This window comes from Notothenia rossii, assembly GCF_949606895.1.
Source record: "Notothenia rossii genome assembly, chromosome: 5".
NCBI lineage: Eukaryota > Metazoa > Chordata > Actinopteri > Perciformes > Nototheniidae > Notothenia > Notothenia rossii.
In genome coordinates, this window is record NC_136903.1 from 64,987,347 (window position 1) to 65,005,970 (window position 18,624).

At 40.9% G+C, this 18,624-nt stretch overlaps 1 protein-coding gene across 1 annotated transcript in view; it reads left to right on the plus strand.

Annotated features, from left to right (window-relative positions):
• Positions 1-18,624, plus strand: part of LOC307039999 (plexin-A2-like) — an 84,318-nt gene that overhangs the window by 51,895 nt on the left and 13,799 nt on the right. The window contains exons 13-24 of the mRNA XM_079682494.1: positions 2,848-2,999; positions 4,206-4,323; positions 4,977-5,113; positions 5,620-5,787; positions 7,799-7,892; positions 10,644-10,883; positions 11,843-11,986; positions 12,453-12,687; positions 13,209-13,351; positions 15,174-15,442; positions 17,719-17,785; positions 18,152-18,298. Of these exons, the coding sequence (XP_079538620.1) occupies positions 2,848-2,999; positions 4,206-4,323; positions 4,977-5,113; positions 5,620-5,787; positions 7,799-7,892; positions 10,644-10,883; positions 11,843-11,986; positions 12,453-12,687; positions 13,209-13,351; positions 15,174-15,442; positions 17,719-17,785; positions 18,152-18,298 (1,914 nt within the window). The remainder of the gene's footprint in view (positions 1-2,847; positions 3,000-4,205; positions 4,324-4,976; positions 5,114-5,619; positions 5,788-7,798; positions 7,893-10,643; positions 10,884-11,842; positions 11,987-12,452; positions 12,688-13,208; positions 13,352-15,173; positions 15,443-17,718; positions 17,786-18,151; positions 18,299-18,624) is intronic.

The following is an 18,624-nucleotide window of genomic DNA, read 5'->3' on the forward strand; positions in this document are numbered from 1 at the left end:
GCCATAATCAGCAATATTAAAATAATAAAAGGCTTGCAATATTTCAGTTGATTTGTAATGAATCCAGAATGTATGACATTTTTGTTTTTTTAATTGCATTACAGAAAATAAAGAACTTTATCACAATATTCTAATTTTCTGAGACAGTCCTGTATAGGCTTAATACGTAACATGTGTAATCACACACTTAGCAATATAGAGCATAAATAATAAAAAACGTAGGCCTATGTGGTTTAAAACACTTTTGTGGTTATACTGTGGAATGAGTTCACACTGAAACGAGTTCTTGATTGAAAATGTTGCGGGCAATTACATGTAGGAAGAAGGAGAAGAAGAAGTAGAAGAAAAATGAAGCTGGTGTGTTTCCCGCAGCGAGACACTACAATACTAATTCTGGGCTTATCATGTTGATTCGACCCCAACAGAAAGAAAAAAAAACAGGTCAGCCAAAAAGGGAAAACGGGCCATTGCCCGGGCAACATTAGCCAGTACCTGTGCACGTCCCTGGGTTCTGGACTGGTGCTTGTGGAGAAAGCAGACTGCTCCGTGTTTGGAGTCGCTGTGCCGCTGTCACTTCTGTTCCCTGATCTCTGCGTCACCGACCCATTTGATATTCGTGTGACAGAAAAACAAAACAAAAAAACATTATTGTCCAGCCGCGGCCGGAAGATCAGGAAGCAACATTACTATGCTATAATCGATTATGTTCTGTCCCTGCATTGATGCAGAATTGTCCACGTCTGCATCACGATGCATCGTAGAAACGATTAATTTCAACACCCCTAACGTCTTTTACTCAGAAAGTTGTTTTATTTAAAATAAGCAACTTCTGGGGTTGGTAGTCTTATTTTTTTTTAGTCATGCCAATTAACACAACAGAGCAGCAATGTGACCTTTCATTATACTTTAGAAGACTAGATTTCTTGAACTTAATATTTCATTTTCATTTAGTCTTGAACTTGGCTAACCAGATGAAAGCAACTATGACATTGCAAGTATTTGTTCGGAAACTTTGAAGTCTAAGATGTAAGGAAGGCAAAGTCTTTTTTTATTTTTTATAAAAAAGCCAATTTCACTGACTGAAGTAAAATAAGTGTCTGACCAAGGTGAAGCAGGTTATTACAATTAATTAAAATTATTTATTTCACTCAGTCTGACGGCCAACTGAGTAGATTAGTGTTACCATCCTTCTTGTGACAGAAACAGCTGATTTGAACTCAGGTTAGGTTTAGTTTAGCGATAATAGACAAGATTTCTAAAGAGCAAATACCATGGTTTTGTTGCTACAGTACGCATATTTAGTGAAAGGCTAGTGAAATGTCCTTCGCGAAACTTCCATTAAAGATCTAATGTGTAATGTCTAATGCTCAAGATAAAAAGGACATATCGTTTGAAGCCTGTTTCTTCAACCATGCATCTACTTGTACCACTTAGTATCAGACAACAATATGGTGCTCGATGTATTAGTCAATCAACACAATGCAATTCTAAACAAGGCAAGTTGCAACTAAAAAGTTGAAATGCACCTCTTTGAATTCCACTCCTAGATACCACACATGCATTTTCAGAGGGGTTATGGCGCAGGGTCAGCCATTGTGCATCTCCCCTCAGGCAGTTTTTGGGGGTTCTGTGCGCTTGAGCAAGGCTATTCCTATTATTTTGGTAGAAAACACAAGATTTATCTTTGACCACCTTCAAATATCCCTTCCAAGTTCCTGTATACCTAGTAGCTATCTCACATTCTATCCCACGCCAGGCGAATACCTAAAGTGCTTGACAGCTAAACGGATTCAGTCTGTTTAGTGGTGATGGATCTTTTATGTCATAAACTCCTGTTCATTCTCTTGAATGAGGCACAGTGGGTCAGGCACAGAGATGCCAGGCTCTTCCGCTTCAAAGAGCCGCAAGCCTTTGAAGTCCCCGTCACATTATTAGTGTTCCTGAAGGAGCTGCAGCAGAATGTATCAACTACCCAGTGGTGCTGGGTGGAGGGAGAGTTTCTCCTGTTCTGCTCTGCAGGTCCGGAGGTTTCCTGCCATGGTGGTTAAGTTCACAATGTGAAAAGGGTTTCTCAAGGTTTTGCTATACAATGCATTATTCATTAAAGTTTGGTTTGAATTATGGTGGGTTTTAAAGCTTTTTGAATAAACCCCTTCAGAATGTGACTTACAGTAAATCTACTTAATGTTTACATAGAGTTTACACGGAAAGTGTGGGAAGACTGTGAAGAAGCTCAGTCATTCAAGTCATGTAGAAGTGCTAAGACAAAAGCAGCTGGACTTACTTTAGAATCCTGAAAGAATCTCAAAGAATAGAACGTCTACAAAAACAGCCCAGTTGCCTTTGACATAGAATTTCTACATTATGCTAATGTTTTAGCTGCCCTTTAAGGAAAATACCATTTGACATCAAGCATTATTGTCCTAAAGTAGCTAAGAATTAATATTTTGAGCAAGTACTAGTCACATTTCTGACCGTGGCTTATACAGAATTAGTGTTTCACCATAATTATATTCCTCTTGGGTTGGGAAAACCATTTAAACTGTGTGATTCTCAACTAAAACTGCAGCAAATTACAATTAATAATCATTCTGGAGTTAAGCTCTCGTTATGGCAATAACTGGAAACTCTTGCATATAAATCTATACATGATATTGCCTTTAGACCCACGAAGAGGCATCATTCTAGTATTACAGCCCATGATTTTCGAACAGCCTCCGACACCTGAGGGCACTCATATTTTTAAGAACAAACACAGGACCCACCCTTGCTATTCGGCTTATATAATATCTATCGCTGTATGTGAAATCCTGTCCTCATCACCACTTTCTTCTCCTTCCTATGTAGGTGAGCCCAGTGGCAGGCCCTGTGGAGGGGGGCACCCTGGTCACCATCCAGGGCCTGAACCTGGGTTTGTCCTTCTCTGAGCTGGAGGGGAACGTGGAGGTGGCGGGGATGCAGTGCACCCCACAGGAGGAGGGATACATTACTGCAGAACAGTAAGAGAGACTCCTCCCCTCCCCTGCCCAGATGCGCATGAAATCAAACTGTACTGTACACAGGCATACTGTACAGACGCAAATGGAAGCAAAAAAATACAATCTCTTGTCTATTGCACAATTTTTTCTCACAGTCAATAACAGAATCTGTGATAGGCTTGAGCCCAGAGATGCCTCATCAGGTTGTAGGATTGTGTGTGTGTGTGTGTGTGTGTGTGTGTGTGTGTGTGTGTGTGTGTGTGTGTGTGTGTGTGTGTGTGTGTGTGTGTGTGTGTGTGTGTGTGTGTGTGTGTGTGTGTGTGTGTGTGTGTGTGTGTGCGTGCGCGTGCGTGTGTGTGTGTGTGTGTGTGTGGTGTGGGGGGGGGCTTTGCATTGCCGTGGTGCAGTCACAGCCAAAGGAAGAGACAGTCTTTGTGTCGTTGTCGTTATGAGGCTGTCGGCACAGCTGTAATTGAAATGCGCTGCATGTCGCTGACTGGAGGGACAATCTCTTAGCCATGTGTTTCTCTCACAGCCATGTAATGCGATTGGGCTCTGGCTACAGGGTCTTTATTTATATCCTTGTAAAAACAGGAGGAAAAAAGAAAAGGAAAAGAACATGCCAGCAGAAAATTGGAAAACTCTTGTGATGTATGAATAGAAGGGATGGGCAGGGAGGATTCATTGGGTGCTCTTATTGTAAAAGGGGGAAAGCAGAGTTCCTTGCGCAGAGCAGTGCATTTGCAGGGCCATTCATTTGGCATGCACAGTGCTTTAAAACACGGCATTACAACTGTTACAACCATTCATTTCAGCATGGGGTCAGTTGCTATAATGACTTATTCATGGCACACTTTATCTTATTGACCTGACAGGAAATACTGACTTATTGAAGAAACCCCTATGTTGTCATGGCAACCGGAGGTAATGGTGGGTGGCAATCGTGCTTGAGATGGAGAGGGGTGCAGTTTATCATTTGAGTTATATTGCTGTTATAGGTTTCCCATTAGGAAGAAAGATGGCCCTCTATATTGACCCACAACTTCTATGAAAGTCTGCTTCAATCACACTGGCCAGCAGAGGCCATCTCCCCACTGTGCAGTTGATAACAAATGTGATACAGTGCAGTGATTCTGCAGTCTGGCGTGTGTTATTACTTGTATGCACAGTGATCTGTTGCACGCCTGTTGTTTTATGCACCTTCATTTGTGTATTGTGTCTTGACAGGATTGTGTGTGAGATGGCAGCAGCTCCTAAAGGAAGTGCTCCAGGTCCAGTTAAGCTGTGCATTGGCGAATGCAGACCAGAACTACGCACACAGTCCTCCCAGCTCTACTTCTTTGTGGTAATTCTGAATATGAAAAACATTTACTTTGTCAATTTGTGCCAAAGCAAACATCAAGTGTTTGCAATGAATTAGGCTGAACATGTGATTGCAGGTAGAAAGCCAGAAAAACTATTTAATTCATCCACTGCAATCATAAACTAGAGAGGAAGATAGAATAAGATAATTCATTTTTTCTGAGTGCAAGAGATTGTGCATAAGAGCGTTCATCCTTATTACAAAAGTATTTCTTATGGCTTGTTCACCTTCTGCACGATTTTCATTACATGGCTAATCAAAAGTATGGTGTTGTTTATTGCATTCAAACCAAGACTGATTTGTGTTTGCTTTTGAAGGGCAAAGGTATTATTAAAAGGAAATGTAAGTAGAGGTTATTACTGTGACCGACAGGTGCAAATGCGTTTCAACGACCCAAAACATTTCCATTGGAAGAAACGTACTTAAGTTTAAAAAATAATGCAGATAAAAGAAACACAAATGTGCCAAAACATTATAAATGATATGATGTCTTTTTTTTTTTTAAATAAGCTCATTTGTCTACTTTTTTAAAACAATTTTGTTGTTAATTTTTAGCGTTTTCTTCTTATAGAGACAGCCGTATTCTGTGTTTGATCTTTGGTGAATAAAACATCATTCATTTTGGTTCTCCATAGACCCCTTCAATGCTGGCTCTGACCCCAGGCAGAGGACCTGAATCTGGGGGCACCAAGGTCACCATTGTGGGGGAGAATCTGGGTGCTGGAAGCACTGTAACCGTGTACTTTGGGAATCAGACCTGCGAGCTGTACAGGTAAATCTGATGATAACACAACTTCCTAATGTGATATTTAATCCTTTAGAGAGGCAATGGAAGTACCTGCACACAGTATCAAAGCCTTCTTTAATCTCTACGAAACAGAGTAAAAGATCACTCTATTTAAAGAAGCGCACTTAAGATGCAATTAAGTGTTGGTGGGATACATGAAAAGTCTTGTCGGCGGTGGAGAGACCCACAGCAGTAGGTATTGTTCTCTATGTATTTATAGATATCTATTTAAAGTTCAAAATGCTCACATGGTAGGAGTCAGGAGGTTGAAGCGAGGGAGCCATTAGCTAGAGCACCCTCTAATTACGGTGTTCCATCCCTAATGTGTCTGTAAAGAGGAAGGGAGGGGACTGGCTGTAATGAATCCTCTCGTTCTCGTGTTAATTTGCATGGTTTAAAACTGCGTGAAGTCAGGGGTATGCAACCGCAATAATGAGTGGGGAGTCAAAATTGAAAAGATGTGTAAACCGCTCTTTCGATGCTCCCCTCAGGAGGAGCATGTCGGAGATCGTGTGCTTCTCTTCACCGTCCGTGACGAGAGCCGGACCGGTGCGAGTCAGTTTGAGTGTGGACCGGGCCAACGTTCCTGGGAGTCTGGCCTTTGAGTACATAGAGGACCCCACAGTACAGCGCATTGAACCCCTGTGGAGCATCACCAGGTAACACAACGCATCATAGTACCGTGTATACACAGTAACCAGCCACATGTGGTCTTATTTATATAAGAAAGTCCACGAATGCCCACAAAATGGTAACAGAGCGCTCTCAGCAGTTCTACAGTGCTCTCGTATGCTTGGGGGTTTCGAGTATGGTGTTAGTTTAGATTAGAATATCGTGTAGTAGCTAATGTAAGAGGAAGTGATTTGATTTAGCAGATTGCAGCTTGCATGTTGCATGTTTGATGAAGCAGGCCCCTGGTTGAATGGAGGCTCTAACAGGGTGTGAATGGGAGCTGCTCTTCATATAGCATATTATGTTGACAGTATTTGAAATGTTATAGCATATAATTCAAACCCATACAGGCTTGCTAAACAAACACTGTGCACAAGTTGCAAATCTATTTCTAGGAAGTATAACGTCAATAGTACTGCGTGGCAAACATAGACAGAAGGATGTATATATATACACATATATATGTATATATATGTATATATATATATATATATATATATATATATATGTACTATAGGCATTAGTAAATGGGCGTTGAGCAAAAAATATACAAGGACACAATCTTTCTATTTATCCATCGCCTTTGTTTTCTAACATTACATTTATTATTTAGTAGGAAGGTCTTAGACTAAAGACATTCTAAAACACTAAGATTTCCCGATTTAATTGACAGATTTGTAAAACTACCTTTTTCCACAAAGAATGGAACAAAAACACGACTTTAACTCTTGAGACATGCTCATGCAGTTCTAGTAAACAAATAGAAAAACATTTTAAAAAATGACTAATAGACAACAACAACATCTTAGTCAACTGAGACCAAAACAACCAATTAGTCAGCTAATCGACTAGAGCAGCCATATAATCTAGCAGTATAATTATATAGCAGTTTTTATTAAAAATCAAAAAATATGACAACCCCCTACTGCCTACACGTGGTGGCCTGCCAAGTGCAGATTATGACAGTGCCTAGCAATCTGTATGTTGCGCAGGTTTACAGCGAGATAAATCCAAAGAAATTAGATGTTGCGGTTGTCATGTATAACAAGGTTGTTTCACAATATCAAATCAGTGTTCGAAACAACATGACTAATGTAACAAAAATTACAAACCATGTTCAAAATATAACTTTTATTAAGCTGCATGTCATTTTAAATATTAATTCAGAGTTTGATGCTGCACATTTTACAAAGATAGTGAATTTGCTACATTCTATCAAATCTCAAACTGTTTTACCTGTATTCCGCTTAATTAGAGAAACTTATGTTGGTCCGGGGTGGGATTACACAGCACTTCGTCCCTGCAGATTAGACTTCACAGATCCACCCTGGCCCTGAGCCTGGTGAGAGGAGGAGCTTTGTGGAGCTGCAACCAAGAGCCCTCATCATGAATGTGCGGTCCCACTATGTGGCCCTACAAGCTTAGGTAACCTTTGAAGTGCAAGAAGAGAAGGATTGTCACTGTCAGGCTGACGATACCGGCCACTTTTTCTGAAGCCATTTTCTCCCCTCTCTTCCGTCATGTTTTCCCACACTCTTTGTCTCTCCTTTTCTTACTTTCAAATTCCACACTAGTTTTCTAAGCTCAAACTGCTGCACAGGTTATACCAAGATTAGAGAGTGTTGTTTATTTTAATCACATCGAGCACAGATATGTAAACAAGCAGCACCTGTATTCATGCTATGCCAGCCTCACAGTCATGGATGAATATAAAACAGCAGCCAGCTGGTTTGCCGTTTGATCTGGCTCTCCTGCCCAATAACAAAGAGAGAGCTACCGTGCCAGCTATAGCTCCTCATACCCGCATTAATGCAGTTTCTCTGGAAAATGTAGGGTGTGAAAGTTAAAAAGATTGCTCTCTCTGCGGCCATCACTCTCACTACATTGTGGTTTGCATTCATATATGTATTGGCTACCTGGAGCTCATACAGTATGTGCATGTGTTTGATCAGTAGTTCTTCTTGCTTATGAATAAACTCCTTCCTCTCCTCCAAACAGTGGACACACAACCCTGACAGTGACTGGAACAAACCTGGATGTGGTTCAGGAGCCGAGAGTCAGAGTCAAATATGCCGGCCATGAATCTGTCAATGTGAGTGAGACAACTGCTAATATACTGCACTCAACCTGCATGGTTTTGCTTACTCAAGCTGATGTAAATGTCAGAGTTAAAGTGTTCTTCAGTGATATATTGCTTTAGCAACGAGGTAGATTTATGGTTGCGGTACATGTACTACTTTTTGTCTTTACATACTTATCTGTCGTGACATCTTCACAAATGATTTAAAGAGGCTGAATGTGATCACACCCAGAGAGCTCACCTGACAAAGACAAGACGGAGAGACGTTGGGATGAAAGTTAATACGTATATTACATTTCATTAAAGGGGCCCTATAATGCTCATTTTCAGGTTTTATATTTGTATTTTGTGCCTCTACCGTGACATGTTTCAATGCTTAAATGTTCAAAAGGTTCTTTATTTTGTTCATACTTCCTGTGCTGAAGCACCTCTTTTCACCCTCTGTATGTCCTTTCCCTTATCCTATGACCTACAATGTGTTAGAGCACTAGCCAATAGAAGCGCACATGTTACATAGTGATGTCATTGTGTTACGGAGGTAAATGTCCAATGGAGGCGTTTCACGCAGGGGGGGAGAGAGTCTGGGAATGAACGTTAGCCTTTGCAGACCATTTACATGCACAAAAACCTATAACACACTACTGGAAAGGGAAAACCCCCCAAAAAGCATTATAGGGTCCCCCGCAATTTTCCAATGGTAAAATAATGTTTGAACTGGTTTAGTTTTAAGGATAAATGACTATATTCCTAAAGAAAAATCTCCAGTCTCTGTGTCAAACAGCCTGTAGGGTGGAGAGCAAATTAACCATCAACACCTTGAAATACTATTACAGAATATAATAGGCTGTAGTTTGTCCTGGATGTGGATATAAAAATGAAGCCACCCATAAACAGAAGGGTTGGAGGGAGGTGGCATTTAGATCAGTCCAAAATGAGTTTAAAAAAAAGCTGACATGAAAGTGCACCTCGGGTTTGGGAGGTGATTTATTGTGCTGACTCTGCTTGCCTGAGGAGCTAAGGCAGGTCCTTTCAAAGTGATTGATTGTTCCAAAGTGTTGAAGCCCCGGTGGCATAAGCCCAGTCACCTTTAGCCTCTATTTTTACACTTTGGACAAGTCAGGGAATTGCCCGAGGATCTGAGACTGCACACTGGCTGAAAACGGGTCGAAACTTTTGGAAGGAACTTTTTTAGCTTGACCTTGAAATAGATCGATATATGTTTCTAAAAATCTATTCTGAAGAGAAAACGCCAGAAATAGTGAAGTGATGCCAGAAATTGAGTGATAATAGTTTGCTTGTACCAGCTGTAGATAGATTTTTTAAATACATATTTTCAAAACAAAGATAGAAGAGAAGGTAAATATGATATGAAAGTGTTACATATTTATTGCTGCCACAATAATACAATCAAACACTAAATGTAATAAAGACACAAGTATAAGAAAACCAAGATGTGGCATATGAAAACTTTAAATATATTTGAGGAAGAGTTGTTTTTCAAAAGTGAGATGTTTTGTTTTTGAGGTATGCTCTGAGCTATAATTAAATGGCGCATTAATGATGTTAGTCAAGAATTAAAGCCAGTCAATTAAAACTCTGTTTTACAGTGTCCCTGGCAGCAAGGAGATCTGAAGGGATTAAAACTGACCCTCAACCCGCATCAGCTGCTAAAAGAGGGTCATTGCAAAATGTAATGAGGGCAGTCTCTGCGTCGCACATATCTCGACAACATCATCGGAAATGCTTAAAAAAGTGTGTTGGATCACAAAAGGAGTTAATTGACTTGAAACAACTTTTAGTAATAGCTTAGATAAAAACTAAAGCTAGAAATTGTCCTGAAGCTAGGGGAATTTAACAATCTGCTAGATATTGAGAAGGATTTATAAGAATTGCAGAGGAAAACAGAAAGCTATTTGGTAGTAATTAAGTACCAAAGACTTAAAACAGTGGTGATTTAGGAATAAGCCCATTGAGGGAGCAAGGGATCATGTTCATATATAGAGTTTCTGCCTGATACTGGTATATAAAAACACATTTAATAGTCTCCTATTAACCTTTGACCCAGGTCTATGAATGCCTTTAGTGTCAGTACTATAGCATTAGCCCTAGCAAAGCAGAATGTAAAAAACACACGAGCAGCACAAGAACAAATGAATAGCGGGGGGGGGGGGGGGGCAACATACTACTGAAACAGCTCATGAATGAAAATCAGACATATATATCCTTAATCTCATGTTATGTAGGTTAACACTACAGAGACTGTCAGTATGTGTATGTTGATGGATAAGTTGAATATGATTAAAAGGCTCCATAATATTTTCAACATCTGCATGTTAAGAATGAGTAAGAATATTAAATCAACCACATACTGTATGGGCATAAAATGAGACATCTGCTCAAATCTATTCAGAAAAGTGCTTTTTAAAGAAAAATCAAGGGCACTCTTAATGTATTGCCTTGTAATGAAAATGTATTCCAATAACTAGAAGATGTTTTAAATGTAGGATTTCCAACAAAATACCTTTCTAAGGGTTAAATAATTCTGCTGAAGAACTTTCAAATACTTCTTATAATTAACCTGTAAGCAGATTAATTATTTATGTTTCTTAATAATGTGTGCAATGATTAATCATGCAGCAGACAACACAGTGAGTTTTAAATATGTGTATGAGGATATGTTTAGCCTGGTATTTTCAATACTGCATGTCTGCTTCTGGGTAATTTACTGTGAGGTGTGTAATCTTGATTTGGTTTCTGCTCCAGGTGTGCAAAGTGCTGAACACAACCACCATCAGCTGCTTCGCCCCCTCTCTGAAAGCAGAGTACACTGCAGACCAGGAGACGATCAAACACGTGGATGAGTTCGGCTTCGTCTTCAACAACGTCCAAGCTCTGCTCACCTACAACAACACAAGCTTTGTCTACTACCCCAACCCGTACCTGGAGCCCCTCAGTCTGACCGGGGTCCTGGAGCAGAAACCTGGAGCTCCAATCATACTCAAAGTACATCACAGCTGCTACTGCTTTTATGCTTAATTTTTATAATTTCCATGCAAGAGGGTATTCTGAAGTCTATAACCATCTGCACTGACATAGGAATACATGTACTTCATTTACTTTGTACTTTTTTATTCATTTATTTGAATTGCTTTACTGCACACACTGTAAACACACAACACATCAGTTGACTACATTTCTGTTTTTCTGAAAAACTACATTTCCGAATATGCTCTCTGTGAACTCCAATAAGTGGCTAATTCTTGTAGTTTCTTGGAAAGATTTTTCTTGCCTTTCAGTTGTACACCATGTGTAATGGTCATTGGATAGGTGTGCCATCATAAAACAGCGTATTTCGTTGCATATTGCATTAGTTATTTGCTTTTATTGGGTAAATAATGTTGCTGATATCCTGCATATAATATAACGTATGTATGATATTCTGCATATAATATATGTTGGCAGTGTAGATCGCACCTTAACTTCCTGCCATTCTCTCCAAGATGGTTGATTACAGTAATCATACTAATTACCCATATTTGCATATGCTATAGGAATTACATAGAAAGCAAATGATCACTGTGAAATTATGCTTCAAAACAGAACCCTTAGAAACAATGAGGAACATTTCAATAGAGCATATGTATTTAGTCCTACATTTGACCTTGCCATTGTTTGACATTCACTATTTGACTTCCTATTTTTTTTTGTCTTAGGTATATTGTATGTTACACTGTTGAAAATGTTCATTGCAAACAACTATGGTGTAGACATTGAGCATATAACCATAAAGCCTTTGACACTTCGATTCTACATATATTTACTGTACTGTAGAAACATTCTCATAATGATCAAAACATTGTTTGAATAGTCCTATTAAATTGCTATGTCATATTAGTTGTGTTGTCAAATGTTATGTTATTTTTGTGGATCTTTTTTACATGTCTCCTCTAACTGTGTTGCAGGGACGTAACCTGGTGCCGTCTGCTTCTGGTGGAGCCCGGCTGAATTACACGGTGCTGATTGGAGACACGCCCTGCACCCTCACTGTGACCGACACTCAGTTACTCTGCGAGCCACCCAACCTCACGGGGCAGCACAAAGTCCTGGTCAGTCTATGGAGCGTGTCCCTGTATTGTGGTTTTGTGAGCATCTGATGGCCTGTCATTGAGGATGTGGGTCACTGTTCATACGTCACTATGTTTGTGGGTCACTGACAGGCTTTCAGTTTGTCGCTGGCTTTCTGTCATTGTCTGTCACTCATGGTCTGGTGGGTTCCCAATTACATTATATTGCCCAGCAAAATTATTGACAGGCACTCCTGCAAATAATGAGAAAAAAGCTGTAAAAAAAGAAAGCTGATGTGCCTGGAACTTTTAAAAAAGGTTTCCTTTCAAGGCGATTGTTCAGCAAAGTGGTCCATGTCTCTATTGTATGTGCCAATTCAATGCTTCAGCAACAATGTTTTGAATTCAGGTCAGCCTTTTCATTAGTGGTGTTCTTTGTTGCTTTAGGATTTTCAACACTGTTTTGAAATACCGTGCTTACGTCTGCATTATTAATAATATTTTTCAGGTCCAAGTAGGAGGACTTCACATCTCTCCAGGAGAAGTTCACATCCGGTCCGACAGCCTTCTCACTCTTCCTGCCATCTTCAGCATCACAGCTGGAGGAGGGCTGCTCCTCATCATCGTCATTATCGTCCTGCTGGCCTACAGACGGAAATCACATGAGAACGATCTTACTCTGAAGCGCCTGCAGATGCAGATGGACAATCTGGAGTCCCGCGTGGCTCTGGAGTGCAAGGAAGGTGAGGGAAACTGATCCAAGAGAATAAACTCTCAGAAATCCAGAAAAAAGTGCATAATAGCACCATATGTCGAGAACTGTTGATGACTGTGTTTAACAAAATGATATATTTGTGTAAGATATAATACTTATTATATATACATTGTATATGTATATTGGCTCAATAATACTTGAATATTCATTAATTATAGCATTAACGAGCAACTTTTTGGATATCTGTATTCTTAGTTGCAATAAGTTGACAAACAATTATCAAAATCAAAATGAAATATATGCTGTAAGATCATTATGAACAGTGCTAATTACTATTGGATGTATTTTGTAATGTCATGTGAAACTCTACATTGCCATGCTTCCTGAATTCAATACAAGCACTACTCGTCATACTTGTACTGTTTTACAACCATTTCAATCAGAAACAGTTGGGAATGAAAAATACTGTCTTAGGTTTGCTGTGATGAACAGATCAAAGTTACAACATGTTGTTAAAAATGTTTAAACCCTTACCTCTGTCATATGTAGCTTTTGCAGAGCTGCAGACAGACATCAACGAGTTAACCAGTGATCTGGACAGAGCCGGCATACCTTACCTCGACTATCGCACTTACGCCATGAGGGTTCTCTTCCCCGGCATCGATGATCACCCAGTGCTCAGAGAGCTGGAGGTAAGAAACCTCTGAAGCACGGCTGCTGCACTCGAGTCAACTTTCAACAATTTTTCTGGCATCTTGACCTTAAGGCTCTAGTATACTCCAAAATGAATTCATTTTGGCTTGTTGGCAAGTGCTGTCAAACTGCTGTCGAACAAGCAGTGTGAGCAAATGTCAGTGTACTCACTGTGCTTGTAGTTTGGTTTGTTTATTGGCTACATCAGCTGGATTGTGGGCAGATTTTTTGGGTTTTCTACATCCCTTAGTCTCAGGCTGGAGCCACACGAGGATGATAACGCAAACGGACCGAAATCAATATCAAAAAGGTCTTCTGTCCACACGCAATAGGCACCAGAAACGTGTCCGTTCACATGAAACCGCTCGAAAGCGCTGGAGACGCTGTAGTGCATATGCAAGGCCTGTAAGTGGCGCTGTACTCCTGCCACAAAAGCAGCGAAGAAGACTTCCCGCGCATGGTTGCCATGGTTGCCATGGTTGCTCTTCTGTTTATTCTCCGCTCTGGCTCTTTTTCTCCCTCCTCGAGGCAAGCGTTTGCTCCTGCTGTAAATCTCTCCGGTAGTCCACCAGGAGATGAAAAACACCCACCTCTCCGCCTCTTCCAAGGAACGAGGGGTCCGTGCGGCAGAGTTTCAGTTAGATTTTTTTTCACCGGTCAACATCTCCGTTAAAGTTGAAATCTTCCGGACAAAATTAGAAAAGTGCCGGTCAGAGGTCTTCTTTGTTATTTATTGAGGTTTAAAACAAATTGATAACGACTCTGTACTAATAAAAAACGGAGCCTCTCTTTTCCTTTCCCTCTTCTGACAGCCCAGCAGCTGATCTCTGAGCAGGAGAGGTGGGAGAGGCGGGGCTATTGCTTCATCGTTATCAGGAAATGATCGTATAGGCGTAAACACGGAGCCGTTTGCCCCCCCAGAGCGTTTCATTCGCAAATCTACCCACCTTGCGACCCGTTATCGTTATCGTTTTATGCGTTTCCATGTCGGCCTCGTTTGGCCGAACCGTCTGACTCTATATGATTGAGAACTGTAGCGGATATGACCGTTATCGTCCTTGTGTGGCTGGGGCCTCAGTCATGCACATATTTTGAGGAAAACTCATCTTGTTCACTTGGACTATTGCTTTTTAATATTCAAATCTCCGATCAAAATATTCTTCGACACCTGTTCAGTAATGCTGGCATGTCATATTTCGCACTGTTCTAGTGTAGCGTTTCTTCTCTTTTCAAAGAACCCCTATAGATATTATCACATTTCATACTAAAAGTACCTGGTTTTAAAATGTTCTTCGACGCGGCCTCCGGGGTTTAGTTCTACTTATTTCGAAGAACCTCTAAACAACCAGCCATTTGCTTTTTCATTATTTGAACAATATTTCCTATGTGCTCAATGTCAAAATTAAGCTAGTGTTTCTAATTAGAGTTGGTTCAATCAAGCAGTTATGTTCACAATGGTTTCAAAAGATTTTTTGAAGGAGCCTGTCTGATTGCATTTTAAACATCGTCCTATTCTTCTTCCTCCAAATAAATAAACGTGTCTTTTATTTGTTGCAGAAAATAAAGAATCGTTTGTGTTTTTGATTAAATTCTTGAGGGAATTTAAAACTATAAACCACAAGTTTCTATGTTGGGGGGTTCTGCTCTTCAGCGGTTCTGTTTTTCTTTTATGCCTTTAGATGGTTCGTGAGAATTCCTGTAGATATTTATTCGGTCTTCATGTTCCTCTGTCCACATTATGACTTCTCTCATCCTTCAATGAGCATTATCTAATGAGCATGTGCTTCTTTGTGTCTGTGCAAAAATGCATGATGCGTGTAGGTGCCGGGGAGCGGACAGGCGAATGTGGAGAAAGCCTTGAAGCAGTTTGCTCAGCTGGTGAATAACAAGGTTTTCCTGCTGACATTCATCCGCACACTGGAGCTGCAGCGCTCCTTCTCCATGCGTGACCGCGGCTACGTTGCCTCGCTCATCATGACCGCTCTGCAGGGGCGGCTGGAGTACGCTACTGACATCCTCAAACACCTGCTCTCCGATCTCATAGAACGCAACCTGGAGAGCAAGAACCACCCCAAACTACTCCTCCGCAGGTAAACCAGAATTACTACACTGCTGCTAAAAGTTGAGTTTCAAAAAGCTATTTATTTAACCTTTTGGAAAAAATGAATGTTCATTTTAATCATCTAAGGAGGAGTAAAGATATGTGACTTAGGAGGCTCAGTTTAGGCTTTCAGACAGCTTATTTGCAGTTGCTGAGAAAATGAAAGGAGCCCTATTATGTTCGTTTTCAGGTTCATATTTGTATTATGTGCCTCTACTCTACTGGGACATGTCTCCATGCTGCAATGCTCAAAAAGGTCTTTATTTGTCTCATACTGCCTGTTCTGCAGCACCTCTTTTCCCCCTCTTTCTGAAACCAGAGCCCATTCTGCTCTGATTGGTTAGCTGGACGGCTCTGTTGTGATTGGCCATTCGCTTAGAGATTTCGAGAACCTTAGCCTCACGTACAGTGTGTTGGAGCCCTAGCCAATAGAAGCGCCACTGTTACATATTGATGTCATTATGTTACGGATGGAAGCAAGGGAGTCAAATGAAAGTGTTTTAAGGCAGGGGGGGGGGGGGAGTGTGTAGGAGAGAAACTCCCTCTGGAGGGAACTTTGGGATGTAACTCTCTGAAGACCATTAACATGCACAAACACCTATATATCACACTACATGAAAAGGAAACCCCAAAAACGCATTGAAGGGCCCATCGAAGACAAAATCAAGACAACTGTGCCCTCTTAGTCAAGATGTAAAATACACACAAGTAAAGGCAATAAATATGTGGTAGACACAGTTTTGATTCTGACCTCTTTTCCCCCTCTGTCTGAAACCAGAGCCCGGTCTGCTCTGATTGGTTAGCTCGACGGCTCTGTTGTGATAAGTCAGCCCCTTAAAGATGTCCGCCCCTAAGGCTATCACGTACAATGTGTTGGAATGCGTTAGCCAATAGAAGCGTGATTGTTACGTAGTGATGTCACTATGTTACAGAAGTCAACTAAGGACTACAGTACAATGGGAGGCATTTCAGGCAGAGGGGGGGGGGAGTGTGTGGGAGAGAAACTCTCCTTTAATTGTTAAGCACATCTGTGTAATAAGTAATTTATATCTACAAGCATTCCTTGTAAATTTCAGGAACTTAAAGTAAAAGCTATTTTTCCCTTACTTTCTCCATCCATATTTTTCCAGTGTGGTCAGAGGATTTAACCAAGAGAGACCTTTTCTATCTCAAACCTGCCAGGTTCTGATCAACACTGCTTATCTTTCAGCATAGATAATACCTTTGTGCATTGTTCTTTCCAGCCCAGTTACGGCACTTCTGTTGGATGAGTAACTAGACCAGTGAAGGAAAGCCCACCTCTGTTGAGCTTTGTTTTGTTCAGCGGCGTGAAACAGCCGTTAGGAGTCTGAGGAACAGGTGAAAGAGACAGGAGAGGTAAAGTGAGTGAGAGTGGGAGGGACTGGCAGAGGAAGAGAACCTAATGTGGACGAGAGTGCAGCGGCGGCATGGTCTATGTCAGTCTAAATTATCTTCTTCGTGCCACTCATGAAACATTCAGTTCTAGCTCACGTTTCTTCCCCCCGCCACCTCTCATGTCCTCCGTTCTCTCGCCTCTCCCCTTCACCTCTGGATATCTGCAGACTGTTTTCCTAGCTGAGACTGGCCTACTGAATGTTTCATGAGGTTTATTTTTTCCTTTCTTTCTTTTTTGAAAAAGGGGGCTTTCTAAATCTGAAGCAGACTCATTAAATATAAGGATGGGTTCACATGGGAGCGGGTACAACAATAACTTGTTAGCCCAAACATGCTGCTCTTGCGGAAACACCACAATTTAATGGGATGCCGTTAACAGTCGAGTCAATGCAGGTTAGGCTTGAAATGCAGGTAAGGACCGAAAAAAGAGTGGCAGACAGAAAGCAGGTTATGTAAGGGAAACAGAGCGGTGTCTATAAAACTGCAGGAGTTGAATCAGATTCAGAAGAGCCTTTACAGCTTTCCCATCTGGGCTCGTGAAGTAGCTAAGTGCAGACACAGCAAGGAAGAAAAGTAAAAGGGCTTGAAGTGGACATGTCATGACCCAAATACATTGTGCACCGGCGGCACTTAACTTACAGCAGACTGTATCAGAGTATGTGTCCTTTGAGACCGAGCAGCTGAGTAAGGATGGTATTTCTCTGTAAACTTTCCATGTTATGTTTTTTTGGTTTCAACAACGTCGGGCTCTTCTAACGTCTTAAATTATAAAAGAATAATCAGAGCACTGCCGCTCTCTATGGGACGCCTCTTGCTAACAAATGAGTGTGCTTTCTTCTTGTCTTGCAGAACCGAGTCCGTGGCAGAGAAGATGCTGACAAATTGGTTTGCCTTCTTGCTACACAAATTTCTCAAGGTAAAATTAAATCTCTTTCACGCCTTATCGCTACAGGTGTCAATGTGATAGACTACGACATTGCTTTTTAAAATGACTAGCATCGATTTTAGTATTGACTGCTGTTTGCTGTCATTTTAACTGTGAGATATTGATGAGTTTTATGGACATTGTGGAGGGATAATGGTTTCCTGCGGAGTCAAACTTTTGCATTTCACACAAGAGTAAAAAGCTCCATTTATCATGTTTGGTGTGCCATGCTCTAGATACTCAGTGTCATTGTATGTGCTGATGATTACAGATCTCTCTCCTTTACTTCTTTCTCATGTCTTATATTTCTTGCTCCCACCTTTCCCTCTAATCCCTGGTTTCCCTTCCAAAACAAAGGAGTGTGCTGGCGAGCCTCTCTTCATGCTGTTCTGTGCCATCAAACAGCAAATGGAGAAGGGACCAATAGACTCAATCACTGGAGAGGCTCGCTATTCCCTCAGCGAGGACAAGCTCATCAGACAGCAGATTGAATACAAGACGCTGGTGAGTCATAACGACATTAGGGGACAAAATGCGGAAAATAATCAACCAGATTGTCTGTATTAATTTGTGAACATTCCTCGGAAAGAGCCTTGACAGATCCACAGAAATGTAGCATTTTGTGAATTCTTTGAATATTAGGAGCTTCAACAACATGAAGGGAGTGAACAAATAACCTGAAATACCCAGATTGCCATCATGTCAAGCTAAAGAAGATAAAGCTTTTTTTTATTATCAAGAAAACAACACCTTTAACATAGTTGTGACCCAAGCCCAGAGGAAGTGCGCCGGCTGTTTAAGCACATTTTCATAGAGCAGGGTATATGCAG